Source organism: Trachymyrmex cornetzi, unplaced genomic scaffold (assembly GCF_001594075.2).
Source record: "Trachymyrmex cornetzi isolate Tcor2-1 unplaced genomic scaffold, Tcor1.1 scaffold646, whole genome shotgun sequence".
In the NCBI taxonomy this organism is placed as follows: domain Eukaryota; kingdom Metazoa; phylum Arthropoda; class Insecta; order Hymenoptera; family Formicidae; genus Trachymyrmex; species Trachymyrmex cornetzi.
In genome coordinates this window covers 1506272-1529703 of record NW_017299966.1, presented here as the reverse complement: position 1 = coordinate 1529703, position 23432 = coordinate 1506272, and the positions used below count along the sequence as shown (strand labels likewise).

At 33.7% G+C, this 23432-nt stretch overlaps 2 protein-coding genes across 6 annotated transcripts in view; one reads left to right on the top strand and one right to left on the bottom strand.

The window, feature by feature from the left end:
* The first annotated feature begins 494 nt into the window (after positions 1-494).
* On the top strand, positions 495-4325 carry ERp44 (Endoplasmic reticulum protein 44). 2 transcript variants are annotated; one of them, XM_018516623.1, is made up of 7 exons: positions 495-713; positions 1560-1641; positions 1753-1908; positions 2052-2352; positions 2529-2576; positions 3063-3358; positions 3443-4325. In XM_018516623.1, exons 1-7 carry the CDS (start codon positions 657-659, stop codon positions 3787-3789), a joined length of 1287 nt encoding a protein of 428 aa, XP_018372125.1. In that variant the 5' UTR covers positions 495-656; the 3' UTR covers positions 3790-4325. The 2 variants fall into 2 exon arrangements, with proteins under 2 accessions (XP_018372125.1, XP_018372127.1); XM_018516625.1 differs by lacking the exon at positions 2529-2576 and having other exon boundaries at positions 496-713; positions 3443-4308.
* Positions 4326-15570: 11245 nt separating this feature from the next.
* The window catches only part of LOC108766999 (neo-calmodulin), a 51527-nt gene continuing 43665 nt past the window's right edge, over positions 15571-23432 (bottom strand). For 2 of the 4 annotated variants that reach the window (XM_018516617.1, XM_018516616.1), the window contains exons 3-7: positions 20026-20059; positions 17854-17955; positions 17622-17757; positions 16998-17146; positions 16309-16340 (exon numbers count right to left, since the gene is read on the bottom strand). In XM_018516617.1, the coding sequence (XP_018372119.1) occupies positions 16309-16340; positions 16998-17146; positions 17622-17757; positions 17854-17955; positions 20026-20059 (453 nt within the window). Of the gene's footprint in view, positions 16341-16997; positions 17147-17621; positions 17758-17853; positions 17956-20025; positions 20060-20508; positions 20919-23432 lie in introns of those variants that run through there. The other 2 variants (XM_018516618.1, XM_018516615.1) reach the window with 2 other exon arrangements.

Genomic DNA, 23432 nt, shown 5'->3' with positions numbered 1-23432 from the left:
CGGTTGTATGTTTTTACAACGTCATCTTACAGAGCATACTGTATATTATTAGCAGTACATTATCGATAGTTAATAGTTCGAGTCGGCACAAAATTGTTCAATTGTCGATAACGTAGAAATTTGGACAAAGCTGTTCATTTTATTTATTGACAATGTAGGCAATAATTTTTTGTAGTTCTTTTCTATGCTATTAGGTTAGACAACGACAAAAAATTAATTATTATTTATTATTTATTACATATATACAGAATGATTCAGACTCAAGAGCTGACATATATAAAGAATTTTGAAAGATATCTTATTTCGTCTCTCTGATTGATGTTAAAATCTTTTTAATTCCAAATTAAAAATATCAATAATAGCAAATTAAACTTATTCAGGATTATATTTATTATTAAAAAATCGAAGCGAGATGAAACGCAACTGTAGAATACTCGCGGGCGTGTAATTATGAGGTGCCATCTACTGGAATTTTGAAAAACATCATCGGCAGACGCGGCGATAATCGATGTCTCGAGTCTCGAGGATGCTCATTGCTCCACGCTCGATTTGACGATGTGCCGCTAGCTCGTAGCAATTGACGCACAGGCGGTCGTTCACTGATGGTGTTTCCAAAACTCATCGTACCGTCGAGTTAGTCGTCGCGAAATCGCAAAATGCTGTCCCACTGTGATATATTTCACTTCAAAGTACTTACGTTCGCGTGTCTGCTGGTAAGTAATTAAATACGTCGTTGCGTTGCCACGTCATTTGACGTCTTGCGAGGTGTCAATTTAATAGTTACCTATTAACGGGAGTCACCCACAACGTATGTTTCTGTTTGTTTTTTATCTCCCAATTATTATTTATCTAAACACCTTGCACAAATCAACAATTTGCTTCTGCCTTGTTGTGTTTATGCTGCATAACCTCTACCGTCGTAATACAATAATCTTGTATATGAAAAAATGCAATCTAATCAATCTACACATAAATTGATTTTAAAAAAAAGATCTTGCATGATTTGCTGCAAAAAGGTAATTTAAAATATCCTCGCATACTTCCACGTTACTGGAATACTTTGTAGATAACAGATAGCATTCTTATTTATATGCTTATTGCTGTAGTTCTGTAATATTTATCATATTGTAATCTATATTTATAATGGCCTAAAAATCATCAGGGTAGAGGATTTATGATTCAGAATAAAGGTCGTATATCGATAAAAGTAAATTATATGTATCTGACAATGTTTAACTATTCTGTTCCAAAATACATAATACATAACTATTACTAAGACCCAATTTTACAGCTCATGGTTAACTCTTAACCGAGGTTCAACTCATCTCTTTTCAATTCTAGCATTAGAAAAAGATAAAAAATAATTTAAATCTCGGTTAATCCTGAGTTGTGGAATCTGAGGGTAAAAGATCAACTTGCGTGACATACATTAGTGCCTGTATTCATATAGTCAGGTCTTATATTTAAGACTTCCTTAAATATAAGATTTAACTATGAATATGGATATAGATTTTAATAAAACAGATGTATGATGCATAATTAATACTGTGTATTTCTAGGTACGTTTGCCAAACAATATAGCAGAGGAAGTAAAAGAAGGTGCCCTTTCACTCACAAGTAAAAATATTGACGAAACATTAGGTAAAATACATTATTTAAATGATGATTCATATACATGATGTGTAGTAAATATTAATGCTAATAAATATAACTGAATGTAGTACCTATTTTTTTAATTATGAATGTTTGCAGCTGACAATGAACTGGTGTTTATCAACTTTTATGCACAATGGTGTCGTTTCAGCAACTTATTAGCACCAATATTTGATGAAGCTGCAGATAAGGTTAAAGAAGAATTTCCACAGTCTGGAAAAGTAGTAATGGCTAAAGTGGATTGTGACCGCGAAAGTAAATATATCTAAAATGTGACTATAAAATGCATGGTATAAACAGATATAAGCAGAATTTGAATATTAATTTATATATATATATTAAATAGATTAGGTTTTATATGTATACATTTAAATTAATACAAGTTTTTTTTTTCTTAGCTTCTGTAGCATCTAGGTTTCATATAACCAAATATCCAACGTTAAAAGTAATAAGAAATGGTCAACCGACTAAGAGAGAATACAGAGGACAACGATCAGTAGAAGCATTCCAAGAATTTGTCAGAAAGCAGTTGGAAGATCCCATTAAAGAATTTTCCGACTTGAAAGAGCTTGAACAGCTTGACGATAAAAAACGTATGATTATAGGGTACTTTGAACGAAAAGATGTACCAGAATATGAATTGTTCAGAAAAGTTGCCACTAATTTGAAGGATGATTGCCAATTTTATGTTGGTTTTGGGTAAGATTCTTTTTATTTTTGGTACAATAAAATATTATTGTAACAAAAATTTTTCTTTATGATACAAATATTTCTTTAAAAAACTGATAAGAAATTTTTTTTGCTAACATAACAATATCATATAATCTGCATTTTAATAATCATAATATTATAATTATAATATTTTATTTAACAAGCACATGTTCCAATCAAAACTGTGAAATTGGTCAGCATTTACATTTGCTGTAAGTAAGTGGTATACATAAGCTCATGGCTTTTGTACTGAGTATATACAAAATTATATTTTTTATTATCTATTTTATATTGTTTCTTTATTTTCTGCATAATATACAATTTTATTGTATCTTTTTTAGTCTGTAAAGGTTATATTAGATATCATTATTTTATAGGCACGTTTTTCATAGTATATCAAAGTACACAGTTGAAAAATTGTTGAATTTAATACATTTCACAAACGATTCATTCAAATTTTTATGTTAATTTAACACAAGATGAATGAATAATTGATATTTATTTTTTAATAATTTATTTTAATTATATGAGATTTTATTAGTTCAATTAAATGCTTTATTTATATTGTATAGATTGAATAATATGAGAATACTTCCTTTTATAATTATATTTCTATATGTTTTTAATGTGTGACTGAAACAATATATATTTACTACTGAATAAAGATCTGTAGTTTGAATATATTGAAATATGTGTAGGAATGCAAGTAAAGCAATGCATCCTCCTGGAGAGCCTATCATTGCCTTCCGATCAGACAAGGCTTTATCTGTTGAAATGGATGAAACTTACAAAGGAAGTTTATCAGTTTATGACGAATTAAATGTATGGGCGCAGGAGAAGTGTGTACCATTTGTAAGAGAAATAACATTCGAAAATGCTGAAGAACTAACAGAGGAAGGCTTGCCATTTCTTATATTGTTTCATGCTCCTGATGACTTACAAAGCGTCAAGCAATACAAATATATCGTAACTAAGTCATTATTAAGTGAAAAACGTATGTCATTCTATTTTTGCTTACATTATTTATATTATTTTTTCGTAAAGCTTCAAATCATGCTGATTTGATTTTTTTTTCCAGAGAATATAAATTTCTTAACCGCCGACGGCCTGAAATTTGCGCATCCGCTGCACCATTTAGGGAAAAGCACAGCAGACTTGCCATTGATTGCAATAGATAGCTTTAGACACATGTACCTATTCAATGATTTCAATGACATTTTTGTAGAAGGAAAACTGAAAGCTTTTCTACAGGACTTGTATTCTGGAAAGCTCCATCGCGAGTTTCACTACGGTCCTGATATCACTAACAATGAAATGTCAGTTACTGGAAAACAAGTAAAAACGCCTACAACGCCTCCAGAGTCCGCGTTTAAAAAATTGGCGCCAAGCAAAAATAGGTATACAATAGTTAAGGATGAACTGTAATGAGATCGAGCGCAATACAGTGGAATTTTCGTAATTAATTTATATGCAGTATACTAAAGAAAAAGTGAATTGCAATCGGGGATTTTCCAACATTCGATATAGATATATATTATTTTCGTAGTGCGTTTGTAACGCGAGTCTTCTCAGACCTCGACGAATCCGTTTTCCTCCACAACTTATTCCCTCTATACTTTTCGTGGAATGAGATTGATTTCTTGATTTACTAACTTGTTATTTAATTAAAAATGTCGATAGAGATTATTTGTTAATTATATATGATTTTCACATCCATATAGACAAGATACAACATAGCAATTTATTTTTTATAAAAAAATCTCACGCGTTTGTACGATTTATTGTCGGCAAACGAACGACAAAGAACAGAAAGTTCTTTTCTTTTTGATAAAATATGTCTGTGGTTCTGAAAAAGTGATTTGCTGAGAACATTTTTATATTGACTGTGAAACTTTGCATCTACCAGTGTCAATAATTACGTATCAGATTTTTTTACATATGTTATAAAGCAATCGTGCAACTTAATATCGTTTTTTTTACAATTCCGATATAAATGCGAGATGATCTTTATATGTAAATAGATTTGATTTATGTATCTCTCCTCTCTCGTATCTCATCTGTTACGTTAGAACTTTTACCACAATGTTTAGTAACATTTATATGCGATTATATTCGTCGAGAATCCGAAGTGTAAATGTGTTCGAGAATATACAATACTATCTAATGCGTGCATGCATGCGTATATCTTTGACCGTATTGCATATAGGGCAATTGTTTCTGAATGAAGTGTATAAAAGAGAAAAGAAAGAAAGTGAGAGAGAAAGAGAGAGAGAGTACTTTGTCTATCGCATGATTCGAGTAAGTGAAATCTCAGCGTGCCCTCGTAAGATAGTTATAGGATGCATTATTGATTATTTGTATGATTGATGATATTGTTTTGCCTGTTAATAAACAATTTCTAAGTCAATTGCGTTTTATATATTAATTAATAGTATGACATTGCTTACTTTTCTCCACATAAATCACGTTTAACCTATTCCGTATTTCTTACGATCGTCCTTTTAAAAGTAAACTTTGCGAATTGTTATCAGAAGTATCTCATTATAAGCAATTTCATTATCACTTTGTCTAACTTTTTTACGCCAGAATCGATCGAGATTTTTCTTGTATTTTTACATTGGTTTTTTATTAAAACGCGATAAAAATATACATGTGAATGTGTATACATGATTTATAATATTCTAGATTAATGGGAGAGGTATATGATTATTACGATTTATTAAAAGTTATTTTATCTAGAATGTCCCCATGCCTCTTGATACACGCCGAACGGCCGAGAAAACATTTTTCGGTCGCTTGAGCCCGAATCCTCATCCAGGCAACAGCGCTTTAACACAGGCAGAGCACTAATTGGTGAAAATTGGAAGAAGTACATGTCGAAAAAACAGCTTACAGCGGTTCATTTTCAATCAATTGAAATGTCTTTGGCGTCGAGAAATCTAATCTGTGAGGATTGAATCACTTTCAGCGATGTCTAAACTACAAAAGACATATTTTTTGTTGCTTGCTACGTATTTTTTGTTTTTTTCGAAGTTCGTTAATTTTTATCTCGGGCGACATAAAACAAAAAATTGGAATAAGAAATAAGAAGCAAGAAGACAAGATGTAAAAAGTAGTAAAAAGCAAAAAACAAGAAACAAAAAGCACATTGTAGAATAGGCTTTATTATATAAACTTGACGCAAGGTTAAAGTCAAAAAATGAAATTACGGACGAATATCCATTATAAAATGGCTGTATTTAGGGGCAACTCGATTATACATGTATTGCATTTCACCAGTACACAGTGTTCACCACTTTTTATGTTGTGTTATATTATAGTACATAACGTCACAGTAACATGGTCGTACGTTTAACATCACATAACACACAAACACACATGCATAAACAGACATACAGTACTCTTTTCTGAATTCCTGTCCTCTCTGACTTTTCTCCTATCTAGGACGAAACGCGAGTAGAGTATTCACTTGAAAAGTCGCAGTTAATAAACAGGTTAAAAAAGTAACTAAATAACGTTTTAAAAATGACAACTAAAACGGACTTGTTTTCATTATTCTATTCTCCTATTTCACGTAATTTTGTTTCTTTAAATTTCGACTTTAATTATATTAAAATATCGTTATTTTGTTTTCCTCTAATCCTTTGATTATTCGTATATTTTATGAATGATAGCTACAATAGCCAGTCTTTATGGCTTAACTATTTTAGCTCGCACTATAATATTGAATTTTTTTTATTAAATTTTGATTATTAAGTCAAAGTTATCTCGAAAATTATTGAGTGCATCTGCCGTCAAGATAATATATTTTATTTATACTTGTTATTAATTTACTATCGTAGAATATAGATATATTTACGAATTTCCTCATCAATCATTAAATTGTTACAAAGAAGCCAATTAAGCGTAAAAAACAAGAATAATATATTCTTTATCTCATTATTACATACATGTATATACATACATGTGCGTTGAATGCACTCAACTGCGTACGCAAAATCATAATTATCATCTTACGCGAATAGTTTTTTATTTATCATTAATAAGTAATAATTTGCTTCTCAAATAAATGACGTTGGAAAAGGAAGCATATAATTGAAAAAATTTCGAATAAGATAAGCACAATTAAAATGAAAAATCAATTAAGCGACTATAATACCAAAAAGCTGCAGTTATATTGAAAACGTAACTGCTCAAGTGTTAGACGTACAAGCGCTTTGAATAATTACACCAAACTCGCAGCAACAACACGGATACAAACCGGTTGGGAAAGTCGCTCACGATCTATAGGAAACATGTCGTATAATTTGCGGAGTAACTTTAGCAACGCACAACATCAAGTAGTACATACAAAACAAATAAACGACAAACGTATTCCTTCTTTACCAAATATGCTCGTACACGCATTAAGTCTATCATCGTAAAAAGTCGCGTTTAGGCCTGCTTGTCGCTTGAGAATATGTTTCGCCATAACGCAATAATATAACTATTTAGATATTCACTCTAGAGTCTAGAAAAATAACGTCATGCACCTTATCGCATTCCTTATCGCGGTTATTCGACATTACAAACGTTTCCTCTCATAGCCTTCTTTTCTTTCTTTCAAGTAAAAATATAAATATTTCGTTCACAGCACGATATAACTCTCCATGTAGATCCATTTATTGTTTTCTTTTTTACCCTATCTTCTTAATACGTCCCCCGATTATAATCTTCAATCACAACTTGCTTCATCATTATTAGTTTACTTCGTGCGTCTCCTTGCACCGTGTTTTTCAGGATTGATATTATTTTCAGTAGAAAAAAATCGCAACTATAAGAATTACCATTTTTACTAGAAATATGATGAAAAATTAATTTATAGAAAATGAAAGCTGAAATTGTTGCGATAAACAGTTTCGCTTTAGTTTCTTTTCGGTTGTATCGTTTAATATAATTTATTTTTGTGATTAATTACTTTTCTATAACTAGATTATAAATTATTTAATTAATTAATAAATATTTTTAATAATATAAATATTTTTTTCTTTCTTTCATTGCTAATTGATTTCTAGAAAAATAATTAGCAGTTGGGATTTTCTTCCACTGAAGATGCAATATATCGATTGTGCAGAATCCCTGTCAGACGTTTTCTCACTCTGTTAACTAGACTGAAATATAGAAATACACGCACATACTTGTCCAGTAACATGGCTTGTACTTCCCATAACGTTTAACAAAGTTGATGAAAGACATTTCCTTATTACAACTAGTTTGAACATCGTTATGTCTCGGCCGCGGTATTGTATGGTACACGATTATTGCCTGCTCCCGCGATTTTATCTAATTTTTATCTTGCGTGGCATTTAGGCGCAAAGAAGTTTCATCACGCGGCTAAAAAAAAAAGAGGATCGATGAAAAGACAATCACAAAGAACGTGCGGAGCTCGTCTCTCCGTTGTTACTGGCTGAAATTAATGTAACGAACCGCCCTTGATCGATGCAAAAAAGCTTCCTGAAAGTAATTGGTATGAGCGGAGAAATTAGAAAATGACGCAACTTCTCAAACGACGCCCAAAAGATACAACGTTACAAAAATGTTGCATGCCAAGCATACGATTTCCCACGTTGCCTACAATCACACCCTATAAATCGTTTCGTAAGAAAGCGGTGTAATACGGACCGATATAATACGACAAAATCGCAGATCCTTAATGAACGGAAGATCGTGTCGCTTAGTAGCGACAGCCCTCGCAATTATGTATTATAACCGGGGAATGGAAGTTACTCGTTACTAGTAACGAAGTTACAGTTACAAGTTACTTTTTGGGTAACTTTACTGATAACTGCGTTATTTTTTCTCATAACTGTAACGTAGTTACATTTTTTTTGTAATGGTAACGAATTTTACAGTTACTTTTATCGTTACTTTGCATACGATTGGACACAAGCTACTCATAGTGCTTGAGACTAGAAAGCCTCTAGACACCCGTCCGCCGTGATTGGTGGTCGTCAATTTTGAAAAAAGTAACGAAAAGTTACTTTCTCTAGTAATAGTAATTTGTTACTTTTTCTACTCGGTAACAAGTAACTGTAACTTGTTACTTTTAAAGAGTAACTTTCCATTCGCCGATTATAATCTAGTTACACTTACTTAACAATTATCATTTAATTATCATACGTCTAAGGTAATCAGGTTCTTTCACGCATATCTATTTAACGTATATGTAATTTGATTATTATGTGTTTGCGGTATTTCAACGTGTGTTTGATATTAAGCTAGCTGATATTACACCTTTTGCTTGCTTGCGTTGCTTAGGCGAACTTCGAACATCCTCGAAGTGATTTAGGTGCCTCGAAGTCGCTCGTTTTACAGGCTACGCTTGAAATATTGATTTGAAATTGGGACGAATTCCAAAAGGTCGCGAAGCACCGTTAAAATGAGTGAATCAAACACGTGATCTTGATTATCGGGAACAGGAAATAACAGCACTGTTCAATCTTATGGACACGTCTTCTCGTAAAGAGATGTAAATACATTTGCTCAGTGCGCGATTCATAAATTTTCGAGGAAACATATAACAGTTTCAAATAGGGTTATGCTTAAGGGAAAATGCAACTCTTTGAGTTATTTACATCAGCGTTCATTTTCTCTTATTTTTATGTAAATTCTCTTTAGTTTAGTAACAATACATAAATATAAATAATCTTTAATACGTCGACAACTTTTAATAATTCTTCCCTCTTTAAATAATTATTAAATATGTATTTTATGAACTATATTTCTCCGTGCCAACGAGATATTGATAACGAAGTCGATACATTTTGTGATAAAATACATTTGGTGAAAAAATTTGTCCCTTAAACTAGCCCTAGATTTCGTAACAGTAATAAAAATAACGCAAGAGACAGTTACTAATGAAATGATTCGCTCTGCTAGTCGATGCCACTACGATCGCCAAGATGAGTCATGAAATTTCGTTTAAACATCACGCAAAGTATCCGTGCAAGAAATTGTAAGAAAATCTCATTGATTTCCACAATTTCTATAATTTCCATTTATAATTGCAACGGTTAACCATTCGAGCTCTCTATTCAAATGGCTTGCACGCGGACAACGATCGATGATAAAAAATCTCAATAAAAGAGAAAAGTCTCAATTAAATACACGTCGGAAGGAAGACTCACCTTTACTTCTGGAGGGCAACGTTAAAATGTACAGGGTGTCCTAAGGAATATATAATGAAAATATACGCGTACTCTCCTCTGCGCTTAAGATATACGAGATATATGTTTGCACAGATAATTAAAATTTCCATTTTCTACACAAGCGCGTATTTCCAAGACATCCTGTACATAGGTGACAATTAACGGCAGATCTGCGAGAACGTGGCCAAGAACGTTAGTTCTTGAATTTATTTCCAGCTCGCAAAATAACTTGATAGAGAATATATAACTTGTATATATGCGTATATATGTATAATATAATACAATTAACGTGTGTAGGGTGCATCAAGTATCTTGCACTCTTTCTGCATGAAATTGTACGATGAATGTCTAGTAAGCTATTCATTATAGAAAATTCGATTAAATTTCACAATCATTTAATTATTAAATATTTGGGTAAATAAGAGCCTTGGATAAAAAATATGTTTAACAAAAATTAATAAGAAAATTATATTATTTTTTACTGTTTTACATTAAATTATACTTTAATTCATTTTTTAATTTATTGTGACTTCAATCTGCGGTAATTGTAGCAGAAAGAAACCGCGCGAAACTTTCGATACACCCTGTAAAAAATGTAATACATTCAACGTATGATCCGTATTACTCTGCACAGCAGGATTTGGCGTAAAATGTAATCTATAAAAATATCTCTGCTCTGCTCTGGAGCGCACAAACGATAATATAATAATAAATATCTCGGTTTTCCGAGAAATCGATTCTCGCATTGAACAGAAATGTAATCACGGAGGTGTGGGACAGGGGAGAGAGAATCTTCACTTCGAGCAAAGAACGTTTGATCTCCTGACTCTTTGAGGGATGATAGGAACAATTTATGTACCACTTAGTAATAACTATAATATAAGATTACGTAACTGGTGGTACAATATGGGCACATCACTATCAGTTTTCATATCGATAAAATGTGATTAAAATGACAGATATTGTAATAATAACAATTGTCTATATCTTTCTGCATAAATGTACCAAATGCTCATTGACTTCTTTTGCCCCTCAAATAGTTAGGATAATTATCATTTTCAAATATAAAGTGCGTTTAATATAATTAAAATCTAAAAAGCGTTTTACGCTGCATTTTGAGCGTACAGATACGATTCCTGCATTTTTTTCGCGATAACGTTCTTTTCAATCGTGTCGGCAGACGATCCATTCTTCTTATGCATATGTATAGAAATTCACTGCATGCTTACGTCAGCAATCCTTTTGTACTTACACTTGCGCGTGTCGCACTGTCACTACACTGATAGTAGACAAAAATTAGACAAAGTCACATCGTATACACGCGTTACAAAATTTCTCGCAAAATTCAGTATAAGCAAATTCACATTTTCAAATCCCTAAAATTGTTTCGGAAACCTTGATACCTTAAAAACAATTACATTTTCTGATTCGTAAGGATAACCTCGGTTATATCAAAACAAGAGATCTTTTTAATTTCTGTTTAATCCGAGCATTGCATTTTGTTCGTGATTAGCAGGGAATCCTACGACGAAAAATTGTTTAAACAATAAAAGAAAAGTATTCAATAAAAAAAATTTTATTACAGAGTTTCATAAAAAAAGTTTAAATTACTATTAGAATTGTGAAGTTATCCTTAAGGTTCAAAGTAACCCTTGTCTGTCCTAAACGGTCCTTACATGGCAATTAATAACTGCCACTATTGACCGTACGTATTCCGCATTATAACTTAACCATTTCTTCTGCAAGTCGTACATAACAAACTCACGGGTGCGTATCGTCATTCCCGAAAATGATTAACGGTAACTTTCTTTAAAGAGGAGAGATGCGAAGGGTTAATAGGAAATCTAATATGCGTGACGTTGCGACGAACAAATAGCGACGTGCAGTGGCTTATCTCATTGTTGCGCTGTATAGGTATATAATTTAGGATACTTAATGCTTGGAACGGACCTGCGTATATATCTGTTTCTTCGGGAACTCTTACCGAAGTTCTCAGTTAAACCATTAGAGATATTGTCGTTCGGACGTTATACATTGCTATTTGTGACGTATTATCAAGCTGACACTTTACTTTCTTCCTTATCAATCAGTGTGTCGCTGTTCGCCGTGCTGATTCGCTGTCAGGTGCCTGACTTTCCAAATTCCAGGTCGCGGTGTTTCGAGTCGCGGTGCTTTTGGTACTTCGCATTACCATCGAACGCGAGAGAGAGAGCGAACGTTCGTACGTCGACGAATAAGCGTAATCGATCATCACGAGCATTGGTAGATCGAAAACCATAATGAACGTAGCGTTTACTATGAAACGGTGCTATCCCAATGGAAAGAAAGACACTGCGCGGTGGGACATCTCGCTTCGAGATATATAAGCGTTAAGAAAATATATTATTGTCAAAAACGCGGCTATCACTTCGCTTTCATATTTCGCGTGTCGAAGCGTCTCTGTCTATGAACGTCGGCTACATAAGTATACCTTTCCTTTTCCTGCTTTTTTTCTCTTTCGCTTATTACGCTTCGTAAACTGTACTGCACCATCGAAAAGAGACTGTCATAAATTTAATTACTTTAATTACTTTTGGAAGTAGCATATTAATATTTGTTAAATTAATTTAAAAAAAGATAGAAATTAATTCTTTAGAATTGTGGAAGTAATATCGAATTTTATTTGCTGCTAAATTGTTGAAACCTTTTTACAAATTAATTTAATTATACCTTTAAGCTCAAAAATGAGTATCTTCATCGTCTTATGGCAGTACTCTATCGGAGGCGCGACGTGAACTGTTTACCTTGAAAATAATGTAAGTCAAATTCTGAAGATTTAAAGACAGATACATTACGTCGGATTAGGTCATTAGTCAAGCATACATCTCTTATTTGAATTGATCGTACCTTCAAACTTTGATTTAGATTATCTTTGTAGTAAACCTGTCCACGTTTCTGATTGTTCGAGAAATCAACGGCTCTATCAAAAATCACAGTTTTCGCCTGCAAAAGTAATATAAGTTTATGTTAATCATACGTCACGCGTCATATGTACAAGTAATCGCATCTATTAAATCATCGAGGTTCCTCGCATTCTCGACAACCTGAACTCCCATCGCTGTTGTGCCATCCTTTCGAAATAAACGCGCATTCGTACCGTGATAATACGGTAGGCTCGCCGTTAAATGTAACGTAATCGTCGATCGATCGGATTAGAGAGCAACAGATTTTATTATCTGCCTCTGTGTGTACCTACCCGCAATCACCGTTTCGTCCGACAAATATTTCAGGCCGTAATCGCCTTTCATGTTTTCCTCGTATTTGGAAAGAATAGTGATCGAGTTGCCCGGATCTCGAAACACGCGCGTTTCACCCGGATTCTCTTCTTAAAAAAAAAATGCTATCTATCCTTTCTCTCGCTCTTTCACCCGTTTTATCTTTTAGCGCATGTACGTACAGTCAATCGGTATAAGGTTTTAAATTGGTTTTTTCGCGGTACGTTATTCACGATGGTATTCAAGCTTTTAAATACTTTGAAAGGACTAACAAGTCCAAATAAAAATTGCAAAATCCAGATTGATTCATTAAAGAACGCGTGTGCTTAAACAAAAAAAGAGCATTTTAATTCGTATTTCTAAACTTCTTATTTATATATTATGATAACAGTTTGTTTGCATATTTTATTAATTAACCGATTATTATTTAACGATAGTACTTGGATATAAGTCAAAATTTGGAATAATTATTCTAATATCTTTCCTTAAAAAATTGTTACCATAAACTTTTATTTAGCTAGTATGGTTTTTCATATTTTTACTCTTGTAAAAATCATGAAAGAAATTGTAAATTGGAAAATCCTACTGTAGCTTATTTTACTTTAGTGATTTAAATGTCATTTTAGCAAGCACAATAAATATGATATCATTAATTTATGAACGCTTATCAGAAAATGACAAAATTCAAGAAAATCAAAGAAAAAATAATAGATCATTCCCACATATCAAATAAAATCTTTTCAAGCATAAATAAAGACTGATTTGCAATGCAATTTTTCTTAATCAAATACTAAATATTTGCCAAGTATGCAACTTTTCTTAATCAAATGTTTAGTACTTTATTATGAAAGTATATGAAAAATGTGTATACATATATGTATACATATGTATGCACGTGCATACACACTTTTTTATAGAAAATAGAAAATCTAATCTTTTATAAAAGTTCACAAATTATGATTAAAACAAGATAAACACGCAGAAGAGTCACGCTATACAAATAGACGAATATAAACAAATAACCATTGATTTCCATTTATTACACGTTACATCACACGTCAGATAAGCATCATCTTTATGGGTTACTCCAATCAAATGCGTGCGTATTTTTTTTTCAAACGCGTTCGACGCACGTTATCACAACGGTTATCAGGGATAACGGAAAGTTGAATAAAATAACGGAACATCACGTGCACAAAATGGAAGAAAATGACTCCGATTGATAGTACGCCACAGATGCGCTCGCGCGTTATTATCACTTCGATCTCTCGATCCCTCCCGCGACTCGCGCGTATCAAACTTCCGCTTCGCGTTCAGATCGGATTACGCGCGCGCGTGCATGCGTGCGTGCGTGCGTGCGGGCGTGTATGTGTATGGAGCACGGGCGGCGGAGAGGACGTATGTATATAATTATATCTAGAACGTATTTCATGTATGTTTCCTCTTCTTTTTCATGGTAGCAACATCATCACGTATAATATATAATAATTCACGTGTACAGTTTATCGTTTATACTTGCGACCGCGTGTTTCTTTATATGTATACCACTATGGGTCGCTAGGTACTACCTATGGGTCTATGTCACGCGTGTTAACGCGCACAGCTTCATTTTCTCTTACGTAACTCGTCTAAAGGTACCATAACATAATGCGCACATACACGCTCCTGAATCCGGACGCCGACGTGCGGCGAGCGATACTGATTGTGCGACAGCGGAGACACGTCGTGCCATTTTTTTCAACTTTTAAGGGGATCACATTGTATAATCCCTTTCGTATTTATGAATGAAGAAGTGCTCGCGCTTCGCGTTAATCATCCTGGTTGAATTGTTCCCGGCTTGCAAAGCAAGGAGCTTGCCAAGCAGAACAACAAGTCGCGATAATGCCACTTTAATGTTCAAATGAACCGTAACTAATCGAATAAAAGTGACTTTTAATAATCATTTTGGAATCATTTTTTTACTCCGTTTTAATGTCATGATGATTTTCTGTTCTGCTTAGATTCTTGTTCTTTTATCTTTAAAAGCCACTGTCACATACCTAATGACTATAGGGCACCTGTTAATTATCATAATGGCACCTATATAGCCATTGGGTGTGTAACGAGGGATTGTCAATTCAGTCACAGAATTAACTCCATTTGGAACTTCACCAACGAGCCCGTGGATAAAAAGATCGTTAGATTATTCCTTTGATAATCAAGGAACGAACATCGTACGAATCTCTTCAAATCTTGCACGCTTAGATAACAAGTGCTTTGCTTAAATTGTTCCCACAGGAAATGTCGCAGTAATTTGAGCGTTTAGACTTTCAAAACTCTCTTTTTCAACCAGGTCACTCGTCCACCCGACGGTGATCGATTACAGAAACGCGGCACCACAATTATCGGCCAGTTCACGCTACGTGCGAAAGCGATAGTATCAATCACTCTTCAGCGTGTCATCAATGTGCCCGCTCTAAAATTGCTAAACAATTAGAGAAGTGATGGCAATGAGAGGGCAACGGCAAGGACGGGAGACGTGTGTGTCACTACATTAGGTTTGCGCGCGTCTCTGCTCTTGTAGTACAAGCGGTAAAAACACTCCAAGTACAGTACTTTTCGTGGACGTTGCATTTCGCAAGGAAATGAGCGACGTAAAAGGAATATCGTATAGTAATAATATAATAACATATGTATATATAATATGTATATATGTATATATATATATATATATCTCACGTAAACATATCGTGTACTAATATATATATATTCAGGATTTTCTCGCGGGGATGTTGAAAGGGGCGATGGGGAAAGCTAAGATAACTCTTAAATTCTCCGCTCCATAAAATTATCAGGGGAGGGGGGAGATAAAGATTAGGGAGTACGTAAAAGTCTAAACGAAGCTCGGTTGATTGTTCCGGGTAGCGGCGGGTCACGCCTCCCTCCCCCGTCGTTTGGACATATTCTCTTTATTTTAACATTACGTTACGTTTCCGTTATATCTAAAAATTTCAAGTATTCTCGTCTATAAGATTAGTCCGAAGGAGCGCGAGGTGTTATCTGTGTATATAATGCGTGTACGTATGTGCAAAATTCGCGGAAGAAAGTCTCTCCTCTCAGTTTTCCGGCCGTAAAGCCGAAGCCTTTACTATTCACGGCGAGACTCGCGCATCCTGCTCGAAGCCAGAAAAGACTTCCGATGCCTCCTCAATCGTCTACCTGCGCTACTTACGCGCGAAATCTTCAACACGCCGGTCGTTCTCACGAAGCCTTAGCTATAGAGTAAAATTGGTATGTTGGTGCAATTCGCTTTCGCGATCTCACAATGTCGTACATCCCGCGGTCGATCAGTCGTCGAGCTTTTGATTTTTTTCCCTCGACGGTTGCGATTATAGTTTCATGAAACGATTTCTCGCTGCAATCCTACGAAGTCGAGGAACTTGAGTGGCGGATCCATTCATTTTTGCTCTCCGTCAAGGATCCTTCGTTATTTTCGAATCTATATCCTTCTTTCGATCTCCGAACTAATTTTTCGACATTAGGATCGACACGAATTCTGAAACACGAGTGATTAACACATAATTCAACGTATAATTTAATAATTTGTGATAACAATTATGCAAATGTTATATGTGTATTCAACCCGAATATCAAGTTTATAAAAAATTTAATATTCACATCCTATATTGTGCACTGATTAATTGTTAACTGAAAAGCATATAATGTACACACACGTACATTCATTTTATTACGTATTATTATTATATTTATAGTTTTCATTCATTATTTTTAACTGTTTATATCTGTTTCGCGACAGATTTTACAATTTTATACCGTACCGTAATATTAAAAATACATGTAGATAAATATTTTTTTCATATTTTTTAATATCTCTCTTTTGTAGCACTTTCTATATATAATTATTATGTCAAGCTATAAACGTAGTCTGTAATTGGCTATATTTAAACCCTTATTATCTCATAAATAACTACTTAAAATAAAAATATAGCAATGACTGTTTTACTTAATTTTTCAAGAACTTTCTTATTACAGTATTTTGAGGCGTGAATTTTAGGATTCTATATACGTATCTACATTCATATTAATATTTTTTAGCAGCTACGTCATGGAAACGTGTATATGAATGCTTAGGGTAAATTATAAACACACACAGAAATACATTAAGAAACATATAAGCAGAAAAATGCGTTACCTTCGTAGTTGACCATTCCGTCGCCATCTAGATCAGCCTCCTTGATCATATCGTCGACTTCCTCTTCAGACAATTTTTCACCGAGATTCGTCATTACATGTCGCAGCTCCTTCGAAGATATTAAGCCATCGTTGTTCTTGTCGAACACTCTAAAACGAAACGAACAAAATGCCAAATTGCCTTTTGCCAATTGCCAAATTTGCTTTCTGACTTCTTTTTTTATGAAGCTGCGAAGGTACGTACAGGCCGGATTTTGCAAATTGATTTCTAAAAAATTATAATAAATAAAATTATATGCATTCCATTTACACTACAGTACACATCGGGATGAGATAGCAGAATGAATTTTTATTTTATCTTTTTTTCAAAAAAATCTCTGTACGAGCCTTCAGGTGACTTTCTTGATTATGAATATCGCAATTAAAACGCTATTCATGCAGTATTTTAGTCATAATTTTAGCATAAAGAAATTCGTCTTTAACTAAAAGTCTCTCCTCTCCTGTCGATCCTTAAAAGCTCTATTCTCCCCATGAACAAAAGTTGCTTCGGGACGTTCTTTCAATGCAATTGTCCCAGAAGCAATTAGGTACTTGGAGTTCTTATGTATAGTAGAGAGCTTATTACCGGAACGCCTCGCGAAGTTCGTCTTCTCCGTCGGCGCTTTTCATCTTCTTCGACATCATCTGCAGGAATTCATTAAACTCGATGGTACCATTTCCGTCTTGATCCACTTCATTCACCATGTCGCGCAGTTCTGTCTCTGAAAGAAATGTATTATCGTTTGCTTTATTTATCCGGACATTCGCTCGCATGCATCCTGAATATATTCGAGATTAGCGAAGAGCAAATTACTCACCCGATGGTCTTTGACCGAGAGACCGCATGACGACCCCTAATTCTGCCATCGTAATCGTGCCATCTTCGTCCTTGTCGAAGAGCATGAATGCCTCTTTGAATTCTGAAATAACGGAGTTCCTCGTCGTTACCATGCCAATCGTTACCGTACTCGAGACAAATAGTTATTGTCTGATGTATTTGAAACGATTTCTCTTATTATGCACTGATTAATTGTTAATTGCAAAGCTCGATGAAAACATGTATAAGTACATGAATATAATTGGCTTTATCTTTGTTATTATATTAATCGTTTCTATTAATAATAAGATATTTTTCATAGAAATAAAAAATGTTCTTTTTAAATATATAATTCATCATATTAAATCGGTCATTTTAAATTTTAAAAATTTGACCTCAAATTCATCATCAGCAGCCAGCAAAACTTTCGGATACGAAGTTTTAAATTATTGGACTGACACAAAAATTCATGCTTCAAAGTATATGGATTGACGCTTTAATGAACTTTGACCTTCCGAAATCTCTTCAATTCTAGTCTTAACTTGATTTATGATTGATGTCTTATCGTAAGGTCATTTGACACACAATTCAGTTCCAAAATCGCGGAATCGAAAACAGGAGATTTTGTGATTACTCTTTCAAATCGATGTAATTTGTTTTATACGTACAGATTTTTATACATAAAATTTCCTTAACCCTCTACTGCTCTCGTAAGGCAAACGATCATTTCAAATTTGATTTTTTAATTGCACGGATGTGGCAAATATTGACTGCTGCCAACTGGCACACACACCACATAGCTTTCTGTATCTTCTGAAACTTTTTTTACAACCTTTTAGATTATATTTGTATGATTGTTTCTCAATTTCGTTAAAAATAATTTTTAATAAAAATTTTGAAGGTGTTAACGCGCGTTATATCTAAGCGTGGCGTTCATGGCGAGAGCAATATCGTAATATGCATGAATCGTAACGCGACTCGCGCAGCTGTTGCCAAACTTGAAATTTACTATAACAGATCAATAAACCAGTCGACATCTTTTTCTTTTTAACTTTGTCGACGCAAAGGTAAATTTTTATATTAATTTAACTGTAAATAATTGTTTAGTATGATACGTGAAACATCAAATAGCAAAACTAAATTTTTTATATAATAAAAAACTTTTGCGTTAAAAAATGCTAGTGCAATTTTTATTTATTATAGAAAAATAAAAAGATACAGCTAACACATCGAGATAAACTAATATAAAAAGATTTAAAACGTAAATATAACTTTAATTCATTCTTATTTTCTACTATTATTCTTTTTATTATTAATTTTCCTTTTAACGTTACCTGCTCTGAGAAAATTGAAATGACGTGACCTGAGAAAATTATATGGCAACGATGCACTATACAGTAACATATACACAGGCACGACGTGGCGTTCATACGAGAGTACGTTCATTTGTCGAGCGAGAACAATGAAGGGTTAATTAATATCTGAATTTTTAATAATTAAATAATTTTATATATATATATATATACTCTTATATAGGCTAGGAATAAATTGATCTATGAAAGTTTTCTTAATTTTTCTATCTCCCTTCTGTCTAGTATTATTCTGAAGAATAAGAAATTATAACTAGAAAAATGCAAATGTCGCAGCAAGTTAGATCGTGAGTTAAATGTAATCAATATTCTTGCGCGTCAACGATGATATCATTAGAGATAATGACCCATCTGCGTGTCGTAAACTATACATCAATTATTTACGTTCAGAGAATTTGTTCGTTTAGATCATCTAGTGAAATATTTCATTGTTCGGTATCTTTTGAATCTATGTACTATGTGTTCTGTCCCTTTTAAATTATTTCTAACTCTCATTATAACTGACTCAGCATCAAGATATTAGGTAAACAGGAAAAACTGCTGCCAACTGGCACACACACCACATAACAATAATTTTTATGCCTTTCATGTATCTATATTCATTATTTTAAAAAACCGTTTATATTACAAAATATTTTATAGATTATATATTTTATAATACAAAATATTAAAAGCACAAATGTCACGAATTTAAAAAATATTTTGAATTTTTAATTCTATTACAAACATTAATTATTACTGATTTATTAATTATTTTATGACCTATTTTATAATTATTGAATTATTCACAATCGTTAACTCACCTGCTACCTGATCTTCTGTGAGTCCATATTCGGACTGAAACAGAGAAAAGGACAAAACACCTATCATTTCGTATAACGCATAATGCAATTTTGTTTGATCTATGAATTAAATTTCTATTACATATGCATACAGCACCAAGCGGCATCTATAATATATTGCCTCTTATAGGCGAATGATCTTGTTTTAACTAGTACTCCTCTACGATCTGTTCTCGAATGATACTCGTATGAGAAGATATTGAAGAAATTTTGGCGAGATGCCCAACGCTAGAAACTCCGGCGCGAAGGGAGGTCGTGTAATGAATTATTAATAATAACGTGTCGCAACGTGATAGCGAGTCTCACGGCTCTGTGTTCGAATACGTTTTATTTCAATGATATTCACACGAGTTTCTTTAACAAAAATTTCTTTCTCGACTTCAACACTTCACGCACACTTTTAAGTTTCCGCCACGGTTCAAAGAGATCCGTACTCTTACTTACACTCAACTGCCTAATTTGACCGTCTATCGTGCTCGTTAATCTACGCAGCTGTCCATATGCGTGCGTGTATCTCTTTTCTGTTTCCGCCATGGTTCAAGTGTCACGCCGGTCTTGTCGGGAATGTGTGTCGGAAGTGACCGATGATGAGATTATGCCAGATTATACGTTAACTGCGGATTCCGTGGCTATGTCTAGCGTCTGGTGTCTCGTCCCAATTACCGTCGAGTCGCCATCGAGACCGACATTTCCCTCCCATTACAAGCACGTCATATTCGACGTCCGACCATCAATGCGCAAAAAGAAAGAATAAAAAAAAAGATACGTAAACCGCACTTTTATCGCAATCTTTCGAAATCGAAGTCAACGTATATATTCGCGGATTCGTTGAAAGTTATTCGAATAAGAAAGAAGAAAGGATATAGAAACCGAACTCTAATACTAAGCTCGCCAGCTTTTCCAAGGCCGTTACTATTGCCGAGAAATGCAAGCAATCCGAAAGACACTTAGACTTCCTGCCGTTTTTTTTTGCCATCAATCACGATTACTTTACATTTATTCGGATGAGTAAAATTGAGAAGACGATGTTTGGACCGGTTCTAAAGCTATCTCGTCGTTTTTCTCAATAAAATGAAACGTCGAAAGAGACGATCGCATCGAATCGGGCAACTGGGTGCACGATATTCCGTGGTAATCACATGGGCGACACTATTCGAAGATGTGATAGCTCGCAGATGAGTAAAAATAGCCGACGCGATGCACGTGTGGCATAGAGAAATACGCGCGCTCTTGGAATACGAACTTCGCGCGCCTCGCGATTCGACCGGATGAAATCGAGGAACGTGCCGCGATTCGTTTCTCCTCCTCGTCACTTCACTTTTCAACGACTTCAACTTTCGCGGTCGCACACGCACATTATTTCGCGTACGCCTCGAAGGAGCACCGCTTGCCGCCGCGCGCGGCGCGACTTCCGAACGCTCGGATGTCGACTGTCGAGTGTGATTGAGCACTGTGTCTGCAAGATGACAAAGAGTGTGTTTGGGACTTTGGCAACCTTAGTCTGTTTTTAACTACCAGGTCCCCTCTATCGGTTAGACGCTTAGGTGACTATTCCCTTCCCCGCTTCCGACGTTGCATGGACAGATATTTTGCTTGTCATAACTTTGCGCGTTAACAAGAATAAATTATCGGTAATCACTTACATACTGTCTTTAATCATAATATTTTCGACAATCTCAAATATCAATACTTTTCGATTCTTACTTTCCGAAAGACTTGTAATATATTCCTATTTTTGGCGTTTATTCGTATGCAACATTCAAATATGATAGATCTAGCACATAATAATTAAGCTTTCTATAATAATTTAATTACATAACTAATAGTCAATTATTCTTCTCACGTTTTATTGTGATTGGTCAATTTCTTATGGTTTAAGACTTAAAGTTTAGGTAATAGGCTTATTGTAGAAAGTCCATAACATTTTAATAATATTAGCAGTAATATTAATAAAAAGTTATACAATATTAACAAGAAAACATATTTAATGATACAACTCTGTTTGAAGATATTATAAATTTAATTATCTTGATAAAAATTTCTTCGTTTGACATTACTTTAAATACTTTTATGGAAGAATAAAAAAATCTGATACATCAAATATGAACCATCAAAAAATAAAGCGGGAACAATTTTTCGAGTATAAATTAAATCTTAAAAGATTATACTTAATGTAATTTAAAATAATAATTAAATCATACGGGATAAAAATAAAAGTAGAAAAGAAATAAATTCTCAATGAATGAATACCTCTATATGGTTATGTATGACATCGAAATTATGCGAAACAAATATAATAGACGGGCATATAACATAAATAGTCGTAATAATAATAGTTTATAATGAGTGTAGAGAATAATAATGCTAAAATTACGTAATGCATACGCAATTTGCATGAAGATCAAATATCAGATAGATTTGAAATTGTCAATCTGGAATTGCAATCCCAAAATAGAGTAACGCGATCGATGAACTGTCGCTAATTATGCCAATAATGACAAAACAACATTATTTTCCTTCGGCATATCTTGACAACACGTACGTGTTATACATTAGCTGAACATGAGCAACTTATCGATCGCTCATCGCGTATTCAACTGGGTCAGATCGTGCCGTATTTATTGCCAATGTGCACGCATTACGCGAAGTGCACGCTAAGTTGACAAAAGGCGACTTATGATGCGATTCGATTTGTCACCGATAATTTCGCTCTTATTTCTACGAACAGAAATAATTAGGTGGCCTGTTCACGCAAATCATTTGGGAATATTGCTAATGATGTTAAGGCAGACTGAGTAATTGGTCGAAATTAACTACGGTATGTAACGTTTTTCAACGAATTTTTACAACCTATTAAAAAAATACAATATTAAACTCTATTTTAGCTCAATCTCCATTAAATTGAAGGCAATTTTTAAGAAAAGTTGTTTGTTAAGCATATGAAATAATCAAAATTAGGTGATATTGATGAACAATTAAATTATATACTAAAATTCTGTAAAGATATATTTCAGAAAAAACGAGATTTGAATTGTTATTTTACCGATATAAGACTTATCACATATGATTTACGTGTTATCGACAATTGACACATCACTATAATTATATACAATTATACATCGTACTATTATATATACATCAATGTTGCATGCACACGTACGCCTACATTTTCATAAAGATTTATTGTATCAAATTAGATGTCTAAATCTAATTTTAAGAAATGATAAAAAAAATCAATTTCAAAAATTTTTCTGAGCATAAATTCCACGCTAATTCTGGAAAAAAATTTCCAAATCTATAAACATAATATATGCGATAATCCTTTACGAAAATTATTGTGTTTAATCAATAAAACAGATGACTTTAGG